Raw genomic sequence first — 18,607 nt, forward strand, 5'->3', positions numbered from 1 at the left:
GAGGTGTTAGCCAATATTGGGGCTAATTTGGGGATTTTGTCAAAGATGGTCAAATTGACCAAATTGGACCAAGGTGTAGTTGGAAAAAATGAAATTGGGAATATTTTGGATTTATTGGAATTTTTTTAGGAATTTTTGAAATTTTTTGATTTTTGGGTCATGGAGGGGTATCTTGGTAATTTGGCCATTTTTGTCAGTTTTGGCAAATTTTGATGTATTCAAAGTGTTTGGAATGAGTTTTGATCAATTTTGGGTATTTTGGCAAAATTTGGGAATTTTGGCCAAATTTGGGTCCCAAGGACAGTTAGGTCATTTGGAGGTGCCTAAGGGCAAAAGGCCAATTTAGGCATTTCAAGTGGAATTAGATAAATATCCATTCTAAATGAGTTATAAACCAATGTATTGTGAAGATATAATGTACCCTAGTTCCAAGTCAACACTCAGGGTCAATCCTAAGGCCAAGTAACCCTATAGGAACTCTTCTTGAGCTCTCTCATAATGATCTTACCTTCTAAATATTAGAGGTTAGAACCAATATGTGGAACTTCAAGTTGAGTAAAGAGAAGAGTTTTGAGTTTCTAATGGTGAGGGTACCCTTTCTAGTTTTCTAAGACTAGTCTATAGGAAAGTCCTATGGCTAAACCTAGGCTACTAAAGAAGTTTCTAGACCTCAACCAAAAGTGAGGTCAACATCTTCATAAGGCATTTCCAATCCTTATAGAAACTCAACTTGATTTTCAATATGTTGGTTTACATCGACTCAACTAGATGTTGAGGATTTGAAATCACACATATGAGACTATAATGAGTCAAGAAGTGATTCGAACTTCTAAAAGAAGTGGGTCCCAATACTAGTATTCTAGGAGAATCAGAAGAAAGATTTTATGGTTAGATCTTAGGCTCTAAAGAGTGAAACATACCTCACTAAAAATGAGTTCAACAATGTTCAATGAACTCATCAAGTGCATTTTATTCATATTTTAATATCCACTGGTTGATGTTTACTCTTATGGATGTATTAAGAATTTGTTTATGTCTATTTTGACTTTCATGTTTTGATATTTTAATTTTCAAGGTTATACCTTTAGAAATGTATATGTTTCATTAGATGTGTTTTCTTATATGAACCATAATATTTTTTTTCATTGTTATATTGCATTCATAATCAAAGTTGTCAATTAAAAGCAAAATATATTATAATCTCATGAAAAATGCGTTCAAGGTCATCAAGTACTTCAAGGGCTCTAATGTGGTATGCAATGTTCTAAATATACATCAAGAAGAGAAGACAAATATGGGAGGAGATTTTATTATTGTCCTAGAAATAGGACATGTAAAGCTTTCAGGTACTTTTTATGAGTTGATGATATAAAGCAGTTCGCTTGGGATACTGAACAAGTCAAAAGAGATGCTATGGATAAAAAATTATCTCGAAGACTTGATTGCGTGGATATTATGCACAAAGTGATGACTTAAATTGGATTCCTGTTATACTTTTTATACTTTTAAAGTAATTTATTTTTATTCTGCTACAATTATTTTGAAAACTGTTGTCATTCAGATAATTTACATTTGTAAGGGCATAACTATCCTTTTTATCAAAAATAGTTGTGGCACAACTGATTATCCAAAAAAACTCATTGATATTCCAACAATAGCTTTCTAACAGTTGCTCATAGCTGCTTCTTCAAAAAGTACCAGCTGCCCCAAATGCACTGAGGGTGCATTTGTTTCAGTGGTTCTAACCGTGATTATAAACTAACGTAGTTTTTAATCGTTTGATTCGTGCATTACTCTAACTGCGGCCCAAACGGCGGTGTCGAAATGAACAATAATGCGACCGAGGGCCCCTGACTGCTTCTTGCGTTCAACAATACATTATTCCTTTGTTACCCCCACAACAGTAATGCCCTAGCAGGTGGTCATTCGTTAGCTCGTGCAGTGCAGCCATCAACTATTTGTACCCGAGGTCAAGAGCTGTACAAGATTGCTGCTTCCTCATCATTCGATCTCACCATTCACTTTCCATCTGCTTCTTCTCCTTCAACCAAGCATTCCTCTCGTTAGATCCTTAACATGAGTTTTTTTTTCTTCTTCTCCTAGGAAGCGTAGGATAATTTTATAGTGAATTGTGTTCAGAAAGTATTCCTTAGAGGATTCATCCACCAAAAAAGGTAAAGGGATCTCTACTAGTCTGGCTTTTTTAGAAGAATGGTTTGCAACTTGGGATAAACTGCTCAATAGAGAATCTAATGTTATGTCATGGAAGACTTGTTGGAATAGAACTCATTTTTTTGTGTGTTTTATTGTTAGATTAGTTGCATGCATCATTATCTTATTATTGCATTTGAAAAGGCTTTGTTTTTGTGCTTTGAACTTGGGACCGACATAGCACAAAAGAGGTAAAATTGAAAGGATAAATTAATGGACAATTATATCAAAGAGACAAATGAAGTGTCATCTACTGATGCAAGGTAGTTGAAGATGCATTCAAGTGTTGAGAAAAACAGTGGTGTTGAATTGAGGTAGCTTGCCCAAAGTTTACTAAAATAATTTTCTAGTAGTTTATTTAATGCTTATGTTATCTACATGATGTATATTGAGGGGTATTACTGTCATTATTGCACAGGCTACACTTTCAGAATTGTGTTTTTCAAACAAACCAACTGTTTCTAAAACATTGGGTTCTAAACAACTGATTTTTAACAGTAGCTTTTGAATTGAGATTTCGTACAATTACAGCTGAAACATACACACCCTTAATAGTGTAATGGTTCAAGTTTTGCTAGAAAGCCTAATAAAAGAAGGAAGGGTTGCTAGAGGAGGAAAATTGGAGGAATATTCTAGGGTTCTGTGAGGATATGTCATTGACAAAAGAAAAAAATCAACGAGAATTTTGCATTTGAAAAGGAAAGCTTTATGAAGGTTTGAGGAAATAAGAGGAGCAAATATTACATCCGGAATCCAGGCGTAATTTGCGTCTGAAGTTCAATGGTGGGGCGCCACGTGTCAAGTTGACCCATCGTAATACACTGTGATTAGTCAATGTTAAAATTTGTGGGATCCACTTGATACATGGTGCCTCACCATTGGACTCTGGATGCATCCGGAGTCCTACCTTAATAATCTTTCAAATAAGAGAAAGGTTAGACGATGAAGACGGAGAAGAAAAGAGGCACCTATGAAATACTTAGTGTTTTTTTTTTTAAAAAAAAAGAGAGAATTTATAATACGCATAATAGCTTTCAAAGAACTTATTTTGTTATAATAATTCTACAACTATTTCTATTAAATAATAAATTATTACTTGTGCATTGAAGTTGGCAACGTAATCGTTCAGAAAAAAAATATACACAAGCATTAAACACAAATAAAGAAAAACGCTGATACGTACTGAAAATAAACAGTTATTTACACAAACTTGTTACAGCATTAAGGACTGCATTTTTACTGTGTTAAATCTAAAACTCACAAATAAAATTCATTTTAAGCCAAAGCCAACAGGCCCAAATGACAAACAATCAAAATTTTGATACATAAAAATATAAACAATTTAATCTAATCTCCTAAGTCAGCTTAGCTTATTAATCTCGTTTGAATAATTCCTTAATTATTTTAAATTTAAAAATAAATTTTCAGTTCAACTAACATAGAAATATTAATTGTAACGTACAAATTAAACATATTGATAAAGGCTAGGGGTAGGGCCATTTACATACATGCCACAAATTAGGATAAATATTGCATCAGGACTCCTAACGTAGAGCTACTTTCGGAGTCCACTGATATGCGGACACGTGACTTCAAAGAAATGCGCGTGCTTTCCTGTGATTTGGCCCGGTAATACATGAGAATATTCCTTATGTGTTATTCCGCATTATTCATGTGTTATTGTGGTGATATTGATGTGTTATTGTGTTATTATAACACCAGGAATATTCCCAGAACACAATAATACATGAATACCACCACAATAACACTTGAATAATGCAAAATAACACAGAAGGAATATTCCCCTGAGCTAAAACGATTTTTTTTTTAAATTTTTCTGTCACATATTCTTCCATGTTACCGGGCCAGATCATAGGAAAGCGCACGCGTTCCTTGAAGCCACATGTCCGCATATCAGTGGACTCCGAACTAGCTGTACGTTAGGAGTCCTGATGTAATATTTTTTCCGCAAATTAAGTCTTCCGTTGAAGCAAAGAGGTGATTCTTAATTTGCCAGAGAAATACATCATCACTAATAGTAGAGAAAAAATAGGTATTTCGTTGTTTATAACTGTAAAAATAGTTACAGTTTCTTTTCTAGTTTTAACTCATCAGCTTCATAATAACTGATAAAAAAATGGCATTTATATCTTCTACTATCATATAGTTCTCGTGTTCCTCTCTTAAGACTTGGTGAAAAACTATTCCATCTATTTGTAATTGTAACGTAATTTTGATTAGAATTGAATTACATAAATCTTTCTATGTTTTCTCTTACTTTACTGCAATAAGAAAATGAAATCAATGCTAATAGTTTATAGGAAATTGAGTGCTCCTTCAGATTGTTTACTACAACGAGTTTTTGTTGTCTTCAAGTGTATTGGAAGTAAATTGAAGCCCTGAGTTTGTGTTTCTTGACTAAATTCGAATATCAGTTTGTTTATACACATATGATTAGGTTATGCCCTACATTAAACAGCAGGAAAAGTGTTAATAAATAGTTAATTTGAGTAATAAAAGTTTTAAATTTTTTATTTAAAAATAAATTTAGTCATATAATTTGTGTATGTGTTGAAATTGAAATTGAAATATGGTTCTTTTTATTTGAAATTGAAGTCTCTAGTTTATCTATTTATTTGTGTATGTGTTGTCGTATAATTTCTTTTTTCCAAGTAAATCTCTCTCCTAGATAATCAAAATGATACGTAGGAGAAAGAAATTGCAAAAATGAAGATATATGACAAAAATAGGCAAACATATTAAAAATGAACATGTAGAGCATTTGTAGGGCAAACTTTGTGCGATAGGTCGAGAGTATACGTCTAGAACGAGACTGGATCGAAATACCTCGAGACCCAATATTCAAGCAAAGAATCTCTATACAACCTACCCACAACCAGAGAACAAAAAAGAACATTTTTGTTCTAGAGTCAAGAACAACTTCCAAAGAAACGTATCCCTTTAGTTAAATACATTTTGGGGGTTACCTAAGAATACTTTCAATAATAAGAGTTTTGTTTATGCTTCGTAATAACTAGTTGAAGTGTGTGTCAAAAGAAGATGTTTATATCGAATAAGAACGTCTCGGGACTTCAAACCCTATACCGAGTTGCGAGGCTACATAATGAATCTCTAACATCCCAAATAGACGACGACTAATCAACAACTAAGGCTTTATGAGGTAACCAGGTCGTCAAGCAAAATTATCCCACTGCTTCGAGGTCATACCGTGCCATAAGGATAGAAGGTGAATCATTGTATCCCAAACAGATAGTGGTTTGTCGGTAAAATGGGGCCCGCTAGACGACATCAATGAGGTTCCAAGGAAATGAATGGACTTAATGGGATTAATCAATGAAAAGGTAAAATAATCCTGATATGGTAAACATAGTCGGTTCAAGATATCATAGATTCATCATCTCAATCTATTGAGACTTTAAGTTTACCTGGTTGTGAAGGAAATTGACCCAACTCGACTAGAGGTTCCTTGCCAGCAATCTATGAATTGCATCATTCAAGGATACCTTGGTAGCCTTAAAGCCAAAGAAAAGAGGACTCTATAGCCTTATGACGCTCTAAAGGTGGAATCCACAAACATGAGACTTACACCTACCAAGAAGGTGGGAAGGACGCCTCTGGAAAGGCAAAAAGAGGTTGAGCTTAGCAAGCTGAAGACACTCAAAAAAATCTCATCACTCGTTAGGGTTAGGGAGTCTCCAACACCTTATGCTCACTCTAGACAACCACCTAAGTAGAAACTAATGTTTGGCCAGTCAAATTGGAGAAGCACGAGGGTTTCTCCTCCAGACATACAAATATGATGATATTATTGCCTAGAATGGTCTTTATACGTGAAGACCATATTAAATTCATTATTGGGTGAGCCATGCTTGCAACACGTTTAAAAACCAACATGAATGCCTAGCAGAAAAATAATGTTGATTTTGAAAATATATTTAATTTTAATCCTAAAATTTTGTTAGACTTAATCTTTTAATTATTACGATTTTTGTAGAATAATTATAATTTTAGGGTCCTTAAAGAGCATAAATTGCATTTCAGAGGAGCTCACCAAACAAACCAGCAATCAAAGGAAGAGGAAAGTTAACACACAATATGAAAAGTAAACATGCCAAGTGAAAGAATAAAATAGGCCTGGTATTGCTTAATCGACAATATATCTGAGAAATACAAAAAAGTGGTCAGGCTTCACGCATACATACATGGTTCTAAATCTATATAACAATATAGATTCAAACTTAAGGTACGGGACACAGGTTTCTGCTCCTAGTCCACACCACACCATTCCGAACGACAAATGCTTGGAACCCGAGCCCGTACCTTATTTTTGATATAGACACTGCAAAGGGACTCTACAAATTAGCATAACAGTTACGCGGGCACGACGTGATGAACCATGCTCAATGGGAGGGAGACCAAATAGCACCTGCAAAAAATGCATTGGATAAAATCATAACAGTCCCTCCCTGTTGAGCATGACACACTGCAAGCAAACTGTCATAATATACTAGTACGCATGTCTCACACCCAGTAAATAGATAAAGCATCAAGCAAAATGCCTACCTAGAGTCAAGACGTAAACAAAAATCCTAACTACACCCTAGCCCTAGTCTAGTAAGCATCCAAAGCAAATGTGTTCCAACACAGCGTCTAAGTGTGTGCAGAAAGTGTGCAGCTAATTCTGGTATATGGCTTTGATGGGTTGTTGACACCAACGCCATCTTGAAGGTCCAAGAGATCTAATGTGCATCACCCATGAGATAACATTTTAAAAGAGTTGACCTCACATATGGTTTAATTTGCTAGTAGCGTAGTTTTAAAAGTAAGGTGGATAGCGCTAATCAAAAATATATTTTTCTCATTTTAAAATAGGGCTATTAAATGCAAGTGTGGCATGCAAAGTGGCGTATTTGAACGTTTTTGTATCTTGAGCACAATCATAAATGTGTTGATCTTGATGAAATACCTCACATTGCTTACTAAGATATACTTACAAGCAAGGCTTGTTATTTCATCAAGACAAACCTCAGGTCACTCTTCTAGAGAGAAGGTTTTCCATTAAGGCTGGTCAGGCTATGATCATTCAGGATGTCGCCAAGGGTGATCAGATCACTAGTGTGTAAATATGTGAAGGTTTTTGGGGAAATTAGGAATAATCATGATAAACACGTCAGATGATTTAACATGATGCGACTTCTCTATCGAGGCGTGAGCAACTACATCGAATGTCGAATGATAGTTATAAACTATCATCAAATTAACAAACATTGGTCATACACATGTGGTGACATGTATTCATAACGGAAGCGCTAGTGCAGATGCAAATGTAGGTTTTCTAACATTCATACGCACAAGATGAGACAGCCAAGCGCACAATGTTGCATGGATATCGGTCGACTAAGATCTTCACATAGAAGATCAATTAGGATCGCAATGGCCATTAGATGCTAACAAGGCAAATATGGCAACAAACATTACTAACTCATGGCAATGATATAATTTTATCAATGCCAAGACTAGCATGGATCATTAAACATGAATATTTTTATGCATAAATACTAATCATCAAGCTAAAATGATGTCTCATGCATGAAGAGCTAGGCACAAAGTCCACAAATATGTATACATGCATGACAAACCAAGTATGAAGACAAAAAACATGTTTACATTTGGCATGAATTGGAAATTAACTGAAAATATATTTTTTTTGTTTTTACATGTGCCTTGAATAAACTCATGCAAATATCAAACTCAAAAATGTTTCTTTTATAATATGATTATAGGAAATATAACATCAAGCAAATATGGTTTCCTTGCATTTGACAGTAGCCATTAAGCTAACATATATTTTCATGCATCATAAATATGAAAGTATGAGCATTAAGCTTATATATATATATATATTGACCTTTACCCTATATGTGTGTGTGCATGTACATAGCTATATATATATATATATATATATATATGTTTTAGTATGATATTGATGTATTCACATGTGCAATGTATGGAAAGTGTCTTGATTTAATGTTCAATCACAAGCAAAAATAAACATTTTTTTTATGCATTAGAGCATTAAACCACAAACAAAAATAAAGTAATACTTTCCACATACTTATAACCATGTGATAAAAAAAAATTTGTTTTGCCAAGCAACTTTCCAAGCTTCATGCACCTTGCTCAACATATATATGTTCATGAGATGCATATCCACACATAAAGATGAGCCCAATAGAGCTTGAGGAAAAACCTATCTCTCCCAACGATCTCACCGGGAACCTAGGGTTGGGATGAAGTCATAGCCGTCGTTCGTTACACAACGTAACAAATGGCCTATCTCTAATTGCTTGACAACATGTTGAAAGGCTTTTCCATGAGAGAAAGCCTTCACGAAATGAAAGTTTCTTATGGACATCTAGGGAACAAGGGGTCAAAAGAAATACCTCATTCTCTAGGTCTGAATGGTGGCTTCAACACATTCATCAAGAATGAAGCCGCCAAAGCAATCACAGAATTATCGTAATCCCGGCCAAACACATTTATGAACTAGGGCTAATGTGAAATCTCGAGGGAAACATAGCAGGAAGCACAAGAAAAGGCACCTAACCTAGTAGCCACATCTAACAATAGCCTACTTAGTTCTCTAATACCAAAATCCCAAGGTTTTGCTACGAAAAGTAAGAAAATAGGAGTTCAAAAGATTTTCACCCGCGCAATGTTTGCGGACGTGTGCTCTCAACTTGTCCTTTTGCTTTCCACCGCTAAGATGATGTAGCTTCTCCTTGCAAAAATGCTTCTCCAACACCCCTCTATCTCACACTCTCCTCAAAAAATTATGTGGGTGGATGAAGTTAAGAAGAGGAGAACATAATAGAGGGTGAAGTAAACACAGTAGAAGAGGAAGAAGGCAAGATTTTATCACCAAAAAGTTTTCTCCACATCTCCTTTAGCTCTCTCAAGCACACGTTAGCTCAAAACTCTCTCCCAAGCAAATGAAATTTGGATCCAAAAAGCTCTCCTCAACAAGCCCATGTATTGGTGGTTTTTTTCCCTCCAAAAGCCATAAATTAATAGGCTTAACCCACCTAGGACACATGCTATTGGATGTTGGAGAGGTGTGTTTTTATGGAGGGATGTATTGGATCCCTAACATTCATCCCATACCCAATCCATGCTCTAGAAACCAAGTGGGGGACAAAAAGTCAACATTTTAGCTTGTTGGTTGCGCTCGGGGCGTGGTCACGCCCAGACTAAGCAAGGATGGCGTGAGTATGCTACTTTGGGGCGTGGCTATGCCGATTCAAGCCCCAGTTTGAGCCAAAAACGTGTGTAGAAGAATTTTTTGGACTCCTTTGACTATAGGAAGCTCCAAATAAATTGGAAATGAGTTTTAAACATTAAAATAGAATTTAACATGCATTTATCAAGATTAATGTCAATCAACAATGACAAATCCTGGGCACAACTAAGCCGATCTCAAGCTCAAGGTTTGTGCTTGGAGCGTCTGCACGAGGGTTGTATCTTTTCCCTTGACCATCGAGAATTTTAAATGGATGAAATATGATCTCATTTCATGCAAATGAATGTCCCATACATATCATATCAAGAATGGGTGCCAACTAAGGAAGACCAGTTCCAGACACGATCGGATTGACTCAAAACCTAATTTCATGTCTTAAATGTACGTCCAGATGCTCGTTGAATGAATTTGATCTATAAATCATATATCATTAGAGATACAGCCCCACGACTTAAAAATAAATATTTTGAAGATTTTATATTAAACATTTTAGTATATATGAGGATCCCAGACCATTGTGCAAGTACATCGAAACAAAGTCTGATATTCTTCGAAACACACATAAGAGGGTTCTATGACTTCTTTTGACCAAGGGAGACTCTAAATGGGTGAGGCAAGTTCTTTAAGCATTAAAATAATCAACTGAAGCATCCCATATCAAAACTGACCCACCCAAGAGTGAGTTTTCCCGAATAAGGCTGAATCAACATCTACCCTGATTTCATGCCCAAAACACATATCATAAGATTTCAATGGATGTCTTTAACTACGAAAAGCTATGTATGAATGAGAAAGTCTCAAATCATTAAGTGGATATCCTACACACTTGACATAAAAAATTGGTCCCAATAAAATAAATATTATACTTGATTCTATTATCCTTCTGATATCCGCCACCTTTCTATTTAATCCATGATCCTTTTAGAGGCCTCGTTGATTGGTTATAAACTTCCACATGATCATCTCTATGTAGGGGACTAAAAATGGTGATATATATATAAACATCCACATGATCACCTTCGTAGAGATGATCATGTGCCAATCAGCGGAGCCTCTAAAAGGAACATGGATTAAGTAAAAAGGTGGCGGATATGCAGAAGGATAACAGAATCACTCTTGCAATACCAAGTGCGTAAGTTGAAGAAGTTTGCATAAAGTAAACCTCATCTAATCTGATGAAGACATCACTAGTAATTCCTTTAGCATCGAATCACTGAAACAGAACTAAGAAAAATGAAAAAACAATCATCAGGACACAAATTACACTACCAAAAACATGTACAAAAAAAAAAAAAAAGAAAAAAAAAGCAACTTTCCTCCAGAAGCCAAACCACTGTTCACTTAGCCCCTCGCTGAGTATACATCAAAATACTGCAATAGTTCTGATTGGGATGAAAAATCTACCTTAGCTGCCGTTCTCTCACTCTTGCTCCTGTAAGAACTTCGGATTGATGAAGCGGGAGCATCATGTTTGAGGGCTGCCTGTTGCATCTGTAGTAAGGCCAGCATACTCACAGCAAAGAGAGCAGCGTTGCCTAAGACACCACTAAACTTATCCAAGTTAAGTGATGATTTGGCAAGTGCAAGGCTAGAAATCAACATCTGCATGAATGTGTGTGGTTTGGATTCTTTTTCAGTGCCGGCAACTTCGCTAGGTTGAGTTTTTGGTTCTACAAATAGGTTCTCTGGAGCAATGAATTGACTAGCCTCTTGCACATCCGAAAGAAATGCTTGGGCTTCTTCAATAAACTTATGTTTTTCCCCCTGGTGTTCAGAAAGTCTCATTGCCAGAATAATACGACTCTGTTCTAGCCGTGCTATTGCAGCGTCTCGCTCTGCTTGTTGCTGTGATTGTATGGTCTGCAAGATGTGATGCACTAACATACAGTTAAAAGGATTATATTTCGAGGTTTTATGCACAAGCATGCTAGTTGCACTTTGATGGTAAGGTAAGAGTACGTGTTAAAGAACAAACCATCTTACGTTGTACTGTGTCTCCCAATATGCATTCAGATAACCAATAAAAAAGGGGGAATTTACATACAATACCACACAATTCTTATGAAATCACATAACTAACACACAATTTTTAATGTTTACATGCAAAGCACTCAATGTTTAATATCAAGTCAAAAAAATCATTATCTCCAACTTTTAAAAAGTTAGATGCACCTTTTCATATATGGGTTTCTTACATAAAAATTTTATAAATGTGAATTCAAGAGTTTAGGCGTTAGACATGTAAATACATAAGAATTTTTCGGTAATGTAAATTTCCCTATAAAGAGGGCGTGCATATTACTCTGTATTAACATGACAGCACATGATAAATGATTATTACTTATTGTAGGCTACAACAAATCCGTTAATCTCAGGTCATAAGAAAGCACAGATCATAAAATCAAGGATAAATCATTAAATAATGTTTACTTAGCTTTAAGACAGGTAAGAAGAGAACTAAATGTTACAAGATCGCAAAAATCATGCCAACAAACGCAAAAGTTTCATTTATCACGAGATAAAAAAAAAAAAATCTTTAGACATGTATTATAAAGTAGGATTGCAAACACGAAACATGTTGAAATAGTAAAAGCTCAATTATAAGTAACATGTGTTCATTTTTGTCCCTGAGGAACTTAAACGATAACTCACAAGGTCATTAGAAAAGCATAGATTGAAAAAAAAAAACAATCAATACAAAAATAAAGAAGCATAGCCGAGATAAGTAGTAACTTCATAAAAGCTGATTTACGCATCATATAAAGTTTTCATAATAAAACATTATGTGGATTAATGAAATACAACGGGATCCTATAAAAGAGTATGACCTTGTAAGCAGATAATCCATAGTAGTTGCTCATAAATAAAAAAGCATAAAATGTATGCTATTCATTAAGAATATTATTTGGTAGTGATCTTGTTTTGCTAGTAAAAAATCTTGCAAATTTTTTTTTTCCTATATAAAATGAAATATTCAAAGCCAATAGGGCATGCCCATCTCTATAGGCATTAGGCCACAACCTTTATTTTTATGGAATATAAAATTATGTGGTTCAAAACTGTGACCTTGAGAAAAGACTATGTTGTTTAACCACTGAAATACAGAACCTTTCACCAAGCAACACATTTACAAAACATTTTCTCATCTCTGAGAGAGCAAAAGCTTTAATTTTTTAACAAATAGAACACATAATGGAATGAAGCCTTAACATTCTCAAGTTAAATGATCCAAAGGGAATGGGCAGTCTTTTAAAATTTTTGTGCGTTGCTGCCTGAAAATATTTTCTTGCATTTGGCTAATAAATAGCATGTTTATTAGAGAGTGCAGACAATCTATTTTTCAATTAAACCTGCACCTCTAACTAAATACAAAATTAAAACAAAAGGCATACGATATAAATGAAGTTCAAATAAAAAGCGAGAGAGCATTCAGTTCAACCAAAAAATAAACACAAAAACAACTGAATTTGAAACAAAAGGGATAAAAATTAAAGATGCATGCCATGTTTAAATGCACTGGAGGTATTGAGTATTACTTGGTTTAGAAGCTTATTACACTGCTATTCAAAGTCCTCATAACAATATAATACAAGACCTGAGAAAAACATTTAAAATGTAAATAAGGAATTGGAAATCAAATTTTTTAAAAAACAGGTGGACACAAAAATTTTGTCATTTTAGCATTCTATCCAAGGAAAAAATGTATTCTTCGCATTGTTCGATAATTTTTAAATGGAAATTAAAAAATAATTAAGAGAACCAATTTTTTTAACAGGAACAACAGTCCCTTGTGCAGAGAAAATATGATACTTGGCTACTCAAAAGCAAGGTGAAACAGAACATCGACTTGAATAGAGACACCATTTATAAAGGAGCTACAAAATACAAACAAATAGCACAAAAAACAAAAAGAATAAAGGGAAGAAAAGAGTGACCGGTGATTTGTTTTACAGAGATATTCTAGCAAACATATAATACAAATAAAAAAAAAAACAATCAAAGCTTGTTCGAGATTGTTTGTACATTACTATTTAAATAACAACAAACAATGCATAGTTAATAAACGCAAACAAACTCCATTACTGAAGACTTTTACCCTAAACCGCAGATCTTTGTTTAACTTTTTCCAAAGATATCCTAGTGTTATTTTGTGTGGACAAGGCCCCAACAATCATACGATTAAGACAAAGCTTTCACTCACTTCAAAATCAGGTCAAAAGTATGTCAAGCAATCAAAAAAATCTTGAGGACTAGCTTTAAAAAATGTTAAAAAGGATTTTAGGACAATTGCCTGCGATTTACTTTATTTCAGCCCAATCATTGTATGATCAATTGCAAAAAGAGACTATTAATGCACTAGTTACAACGTGTGGTGATTCCTAACTTGTAGGAGTAAAAAGAGCATGCCGGAACTTTCTCTGGGCAAAGTTGTGGAACAGGAAAAAGAAAAGGAATCATCATACGGCTCAGATTTTAAATTTGCTCTTAGCCAAACAGTAATGTTTCCACACAAAATGTAAACATTAAAACTAGAATTCGTACCTAATAATGAGTTCAATATGCCAAACAACATCAGCAAAAGAAAAATGCAAATACGTAACTCAAATAAAAAATTCCAGACCATAATCCATTAGCTTTCAATCCTAAACAGTAAAAACAATATCAGCACTTATATCGTAAGGATGAATCTGAAGAAGGAAAACATGAAACCCCATGCCTACGTACAAATTTGGCACTGAAGTGAGAGAAGAAATGGGGAATGCAATAAGAGAAGGCTCACATGAAAGACTTCGATCTGATCCTCGAGGTTCTCCAGTGCAGACCTAATGGCGTTGAGGCTCCTTGCCTCAGCGAGGGCGGCGTCCTCATCCGCCCTGAAACCCTTAACGAAAACGTACCCACATCTCCTTTCGTCGCATCCATCACCCACTTCTTCGTTCGGCAGACGCTTCTTCTCCAGAGAAGGCCGGGAGAGATTCTTAATCGATTTCAAAAAGTGAGCTCGGGAGATGGCGTGGATGGCGTCGCTGATCTTGTCATGGATGTCCCAGATCCTCTCCAGGACAGCTTCTATCTGTTCCATCTCCATCTCCCATTTCATCCGGGAAGTTAGGGTTTCCGAATCCCACAGGTCGTGCTCGAAACCGCGCACGCGGCTTCGGCGGAACGGGAAAAGAGAGGGAGAAGCTAAAAAAATACGAGAAAATTGGGAGGGAGAGAAGGAAATGGGGTGATCTGGCCGTTCATTTAGTGAGGGACGGCTGATGATGGGGCCCACCGGGGTTCATGGTCACCGCTTAAAGGCCCGGCAAGTGTGGAATACATAAAAGGGGATTTACAATCTTACCAATCAATTCCTATGTGTACGTGTAACGTGTCCAACACCTAAACTTCACCGAATCTTTCATATGTCATCTAGAACCGGTAATTTTAATTGGGGGATTTACATTCATATCTTATCATACAATTCTCATATATAAGGATTTAAATACATACCATTCATGTCATGTGTATTTATCTTTTTTTAACATATATGAAATAGTACCTAACACTTAATTTTTATTTTTTCTCATTTTTAATAGGACAATAGCAAGTATAAGCACAAGTCATTCATCAACATAAAAAAAAGTTAGTAATGAAAGAATTTAGTGTAAATATAACTTTTTGTGTACAATATATACGCTTATAAATATAGAAGTTATAGAAGGAAATTTTATTGTTGTCCAAGAAATCGATTTGAGAACAATTGTAACTGTTTTTCAGATGGATGGATGAAGCGACTGATGCAATATTTCATGATGATAGTGCAGAAAGATTATCAATCAATGACATGATTGAGAAAAACTTTAAGGATGTTAAATTCCTTATCAAAATATTAATTTTGGTCAATGTTGTAATTCATAGCTATGTTATTATTATTGTGGCACCGTTGTTGTAGCTGAAGTTAAGAAGTTATGATGATATCCCAATCTCTCAGAGTATAAACATTTGTAAACTAAGTATCTACCATTGCAGTACTTAGTTTTTGAATATTTCATGTATCTTGATTTCAATATGTGTGTACTTGAAAACCTTTTGTAGAATTTTCAGAAGATTTGTAACTGAGTAAACTTTAGGTTATCTTCTTTGTCTTCAAATTAAATGTATGTACATGTGTAGGTATGTCTATATGCAGGTTTTCAATCTATTAATGATTGTATGTTCGGCGAGAAAGCTCTAAATAGCAGATCTTTGCATTTAAAAAATATAACACCACTCATAATTATGTGGTTTATCTGGATGACAAGGAATTCAACACAGCATGACAAACTTTAGGTTGACAATGGAATTATGGTTACTTACATTAAAGCTTGCTTTTATAAGGTGAATATTTTTGGGAAAGTCAAATAGAATGATTTTTCATGACTAAAGGAGGTTATGAATATGCTTAAGAAACCTTTTAGCAGTGCTAGAAAGAAAAAAGTGCTGGTGGCGGAATGGACTAGACCCGTTCGACCATGGATTTAAAGTAAATTTGGATTGTAGTTCTCCAACAATAGAGATGGAGGTGTCTGCAGAGATAATATGGGCAACTGCGTGTTATACTTTTTATGATCTTAACTTGCTATTTTTGCCATTCAATCTAAACCGTGGGCTTTCGTGTATGCTACTAAGATAGCACGATCCTTGAATTGGAAATTTCTACATATTGAAATAGAATCACTTTCTATATTGTACTTACTCAGAGGTGAAGAGAGGGTTCCTTGGGAGCTTTGAAGAGAGGGTTCCTTGGGAGCTTACTCTCATCACGAAATGAATTGTTGTATTAGTTTAACACCAACAGGATAGATGGTGTCACATCTAACGAGATGGTAATTAACTAATAAATTGGCATGCAAAGAGAGGGGCATCCTTAGATTGTGTTCCCATAGTTGTTTTTATGTGGGTTTTCTCTAAGATTACCTTTTGTTAAAAGCTTCAAGTAACCCGTGTCATTATTTTTCTCCTTGCTTGAAGTAATGAATTATATATATATATTACGAGCCTCCAGCCAATCCTAATGTGTCTAACTATTCGAGTACCACCTTTTTAAGGCTCAATTCGCTAGAGGGGATTCGAACCCCCGACCTGAGGGGTCTTACACTGTGGATGCCAACCAACAAGCCGGAATACGCCACATACATAAGAATAAAATAGCGGTATTTTTTTATGGAATATGAAAGATTTAGGTGGAATAAATGTAAAAAAAAAGTGTTAGATATACAAATACATAAGAATTGGATGGTATGTTTGTAAATGCCGCAATAATGAAGTACTCCACAAAAGCTACAATGAAATAAATTAGAAAGTCTTTTTTTTAAATATTTACCCCTCTACCACTCAATCCTATGTATAAGGCTAGATGGTTGGAATTGGATGGTCTCATCTTCACACATACTACAACATCTGCTCCTTAGAAAGCCACATAATCACAAATTTTGTTATTTTTTAAAGCAAATTCTTACTATTAAATTCTGTGCACTTTATTGCATTATTTGACATGTGGTTGTTGACCTCATTTTTGTTTGAGATCTAGTGTTCCTCTTTAGTAGCCTAAGGTCTAGCCATAAGACTTTCTGTTGACTATTCCTAGAAAACTAGAAAAGGAACCCTCACAAATAGAAATTCTAAACTCCTCTTTACTCAACTTGAAGTTCTACATATTGGTCCTAACCTCTGCACTTAGTAGGTGGTGGGGTCACTATGGGGGAGCTCAAGAAGAGTTCCTATAGGACTGTTGGACCTTAGGGTTGGCCCTGGGTGTTGGTTTAAAGTTAAGGCACTCACCAGTAATCACCTCACTCACAATCACTCACAAATTGAAACCCAAATTTTTCTTGACTCTAATCCCTTAATCTCTTGGGATACTTATGTATATGGTCCCCTAAACCCACTGGCCCTAGGCTAGGGTTTAGCTAAGACCAGTACATAGAGGACCCAAAATGGGGTTTCCATTGGTCCATGGCTTATTTATGGTGGTTGGCACCCCAACTCTACCAAAATGCCCAACTTAGTCTTTTGCCCATAAGCTCCCCCAAATTACCTAAGTGCCATTGAAACCCTAAATTTGGTCAAAATACCCAAATTTGTTCAAAATACCCAAATTTGTTCCAAATTTGTTCAAAAATCATTTCAAACCTTTTGAAAACACCCAAATTACCCAAAATCACTAAAAATCCCCAAATTATCAAAATACCCCTCCTTAGCCCAAAATTCCAAAAAATCCTAAAAATTCTCAAAGTACTCCAAATATTCCCAATTTCACTTTCCTCAACTACCTCAAATTTCCTTTAAAAGCCCAATCTCCCCAAATCCACTTCAAATGTCCATCAAATTGGTCCCCATTTCTCCCAATTTAAATTCCTAAACTCAAATACACCTTTTATATGACCAATATAAATCAAATACAAGCTCAATTGGCCCATGCTTTGAGCCCAATTTTGATCCAAATCAAAAGTCCTAATTTTGGCCACATGACCTAATCTCACCCAATTAAACCCATAGCCCACTCAATTTGCCATAATTTATGTTGAAAACTCTTCATAACATTTCCATACATCAAACTTGACCTTCAATTGGCCTTGGTGAAGCCTCAATTTCATTTAATCTTGACTTAAGTCCAAAAGCCCCAAATTTGCCCCAAATTGGCCATGCCTCCAAATTTCACCAAATTGATTGCCTTAACCCCAAAATTGGCACCCAATTTATGTTGAAAACTTTTTATGATGTTTTTATTGACAATTTTTAATAATCAATTTGGACTTAGCCCAAGGCTAGTGACCAAAGGAAAATATGTTGAGATTTTCATACCTATTTTATACTGTTTTTGATGATATTACACTTTAAAGAAAGATATTTTTGATGTTTTGTTGCAGGAATGATGAAATAGGGTGAAAAAATGAGCAAATTTGGAGCAAAAAGGACCAAAATGTGAAGAATTGAACTAGAGCGCCGACGACGCCATCGACCCCGCCGATGACGAGATTTTCCCGAGACTCCAAAATTAATTCATTAAGAAGGTCCGCCGACAACACCCCCGAGGCCGCCCGCGGCCAG

General features: G+C 35.3%; 1 protein-coding gene across 2 annotated transcripts; it reads right to left on the reverse strand.

Annotated features, from left to right (window-relative positions):
- Nucleotides 1-6,524: 6,524 nt before the first annotated feature.
- Nucleotides 6,525-14,765, reverse strand: LOC110030669 (plastid division protein PDV1). 2 transcript variants are annotated; one of them, XM_020733506.1, is made up of 3 exons: nucleotides 14,313-14,765; nucleotides 10,937-11,392; nucleotides 6,525-6,658 (listed from the first exon to the last, which is right to left on the reverse strand). In XM_020733506.1, exons 1-3 carry the CDS (start codon nucleotides 14,631-14,633, stop codon nucleotides 6,554-6,556), a joined length of 882 nt encoding a protein of 293 aa, XP_020589165.1. In that variant the 5' UTR covers nucleotides 14,634-14,765; the 3' UTR covers nucleotides 6,525-6,553. The 2 variants fall into 2 exon arrangements, with proteins under 2 accessions (XP_020589165.1, XP_020589166.1); XM_020733507.1 differs by lacking the exon at nucleotides 6,525-6,658 and adding an exon at nucleotides 10,375-10,756.
- Nucleotides 14,766-18,607: the final 3,842 nt, after the last annotated feature.

The sequence above is a fragment of the Phalaenopsis equestris genome, unplaced genomic scaffold (assembly GCF_001263595.1).
Source record: "Phalaenopsis equestris unplaced genomic scaffold, ASM126359v1 Scaffold000750, whole genome shotgun sequence".
NCBI lineage: Eukaryota > Viridiplantae > Streptophyta > Magnoliopsida > Asparagales > Orchidaceae > Phalaenopsis > Phalaenopsis equestris.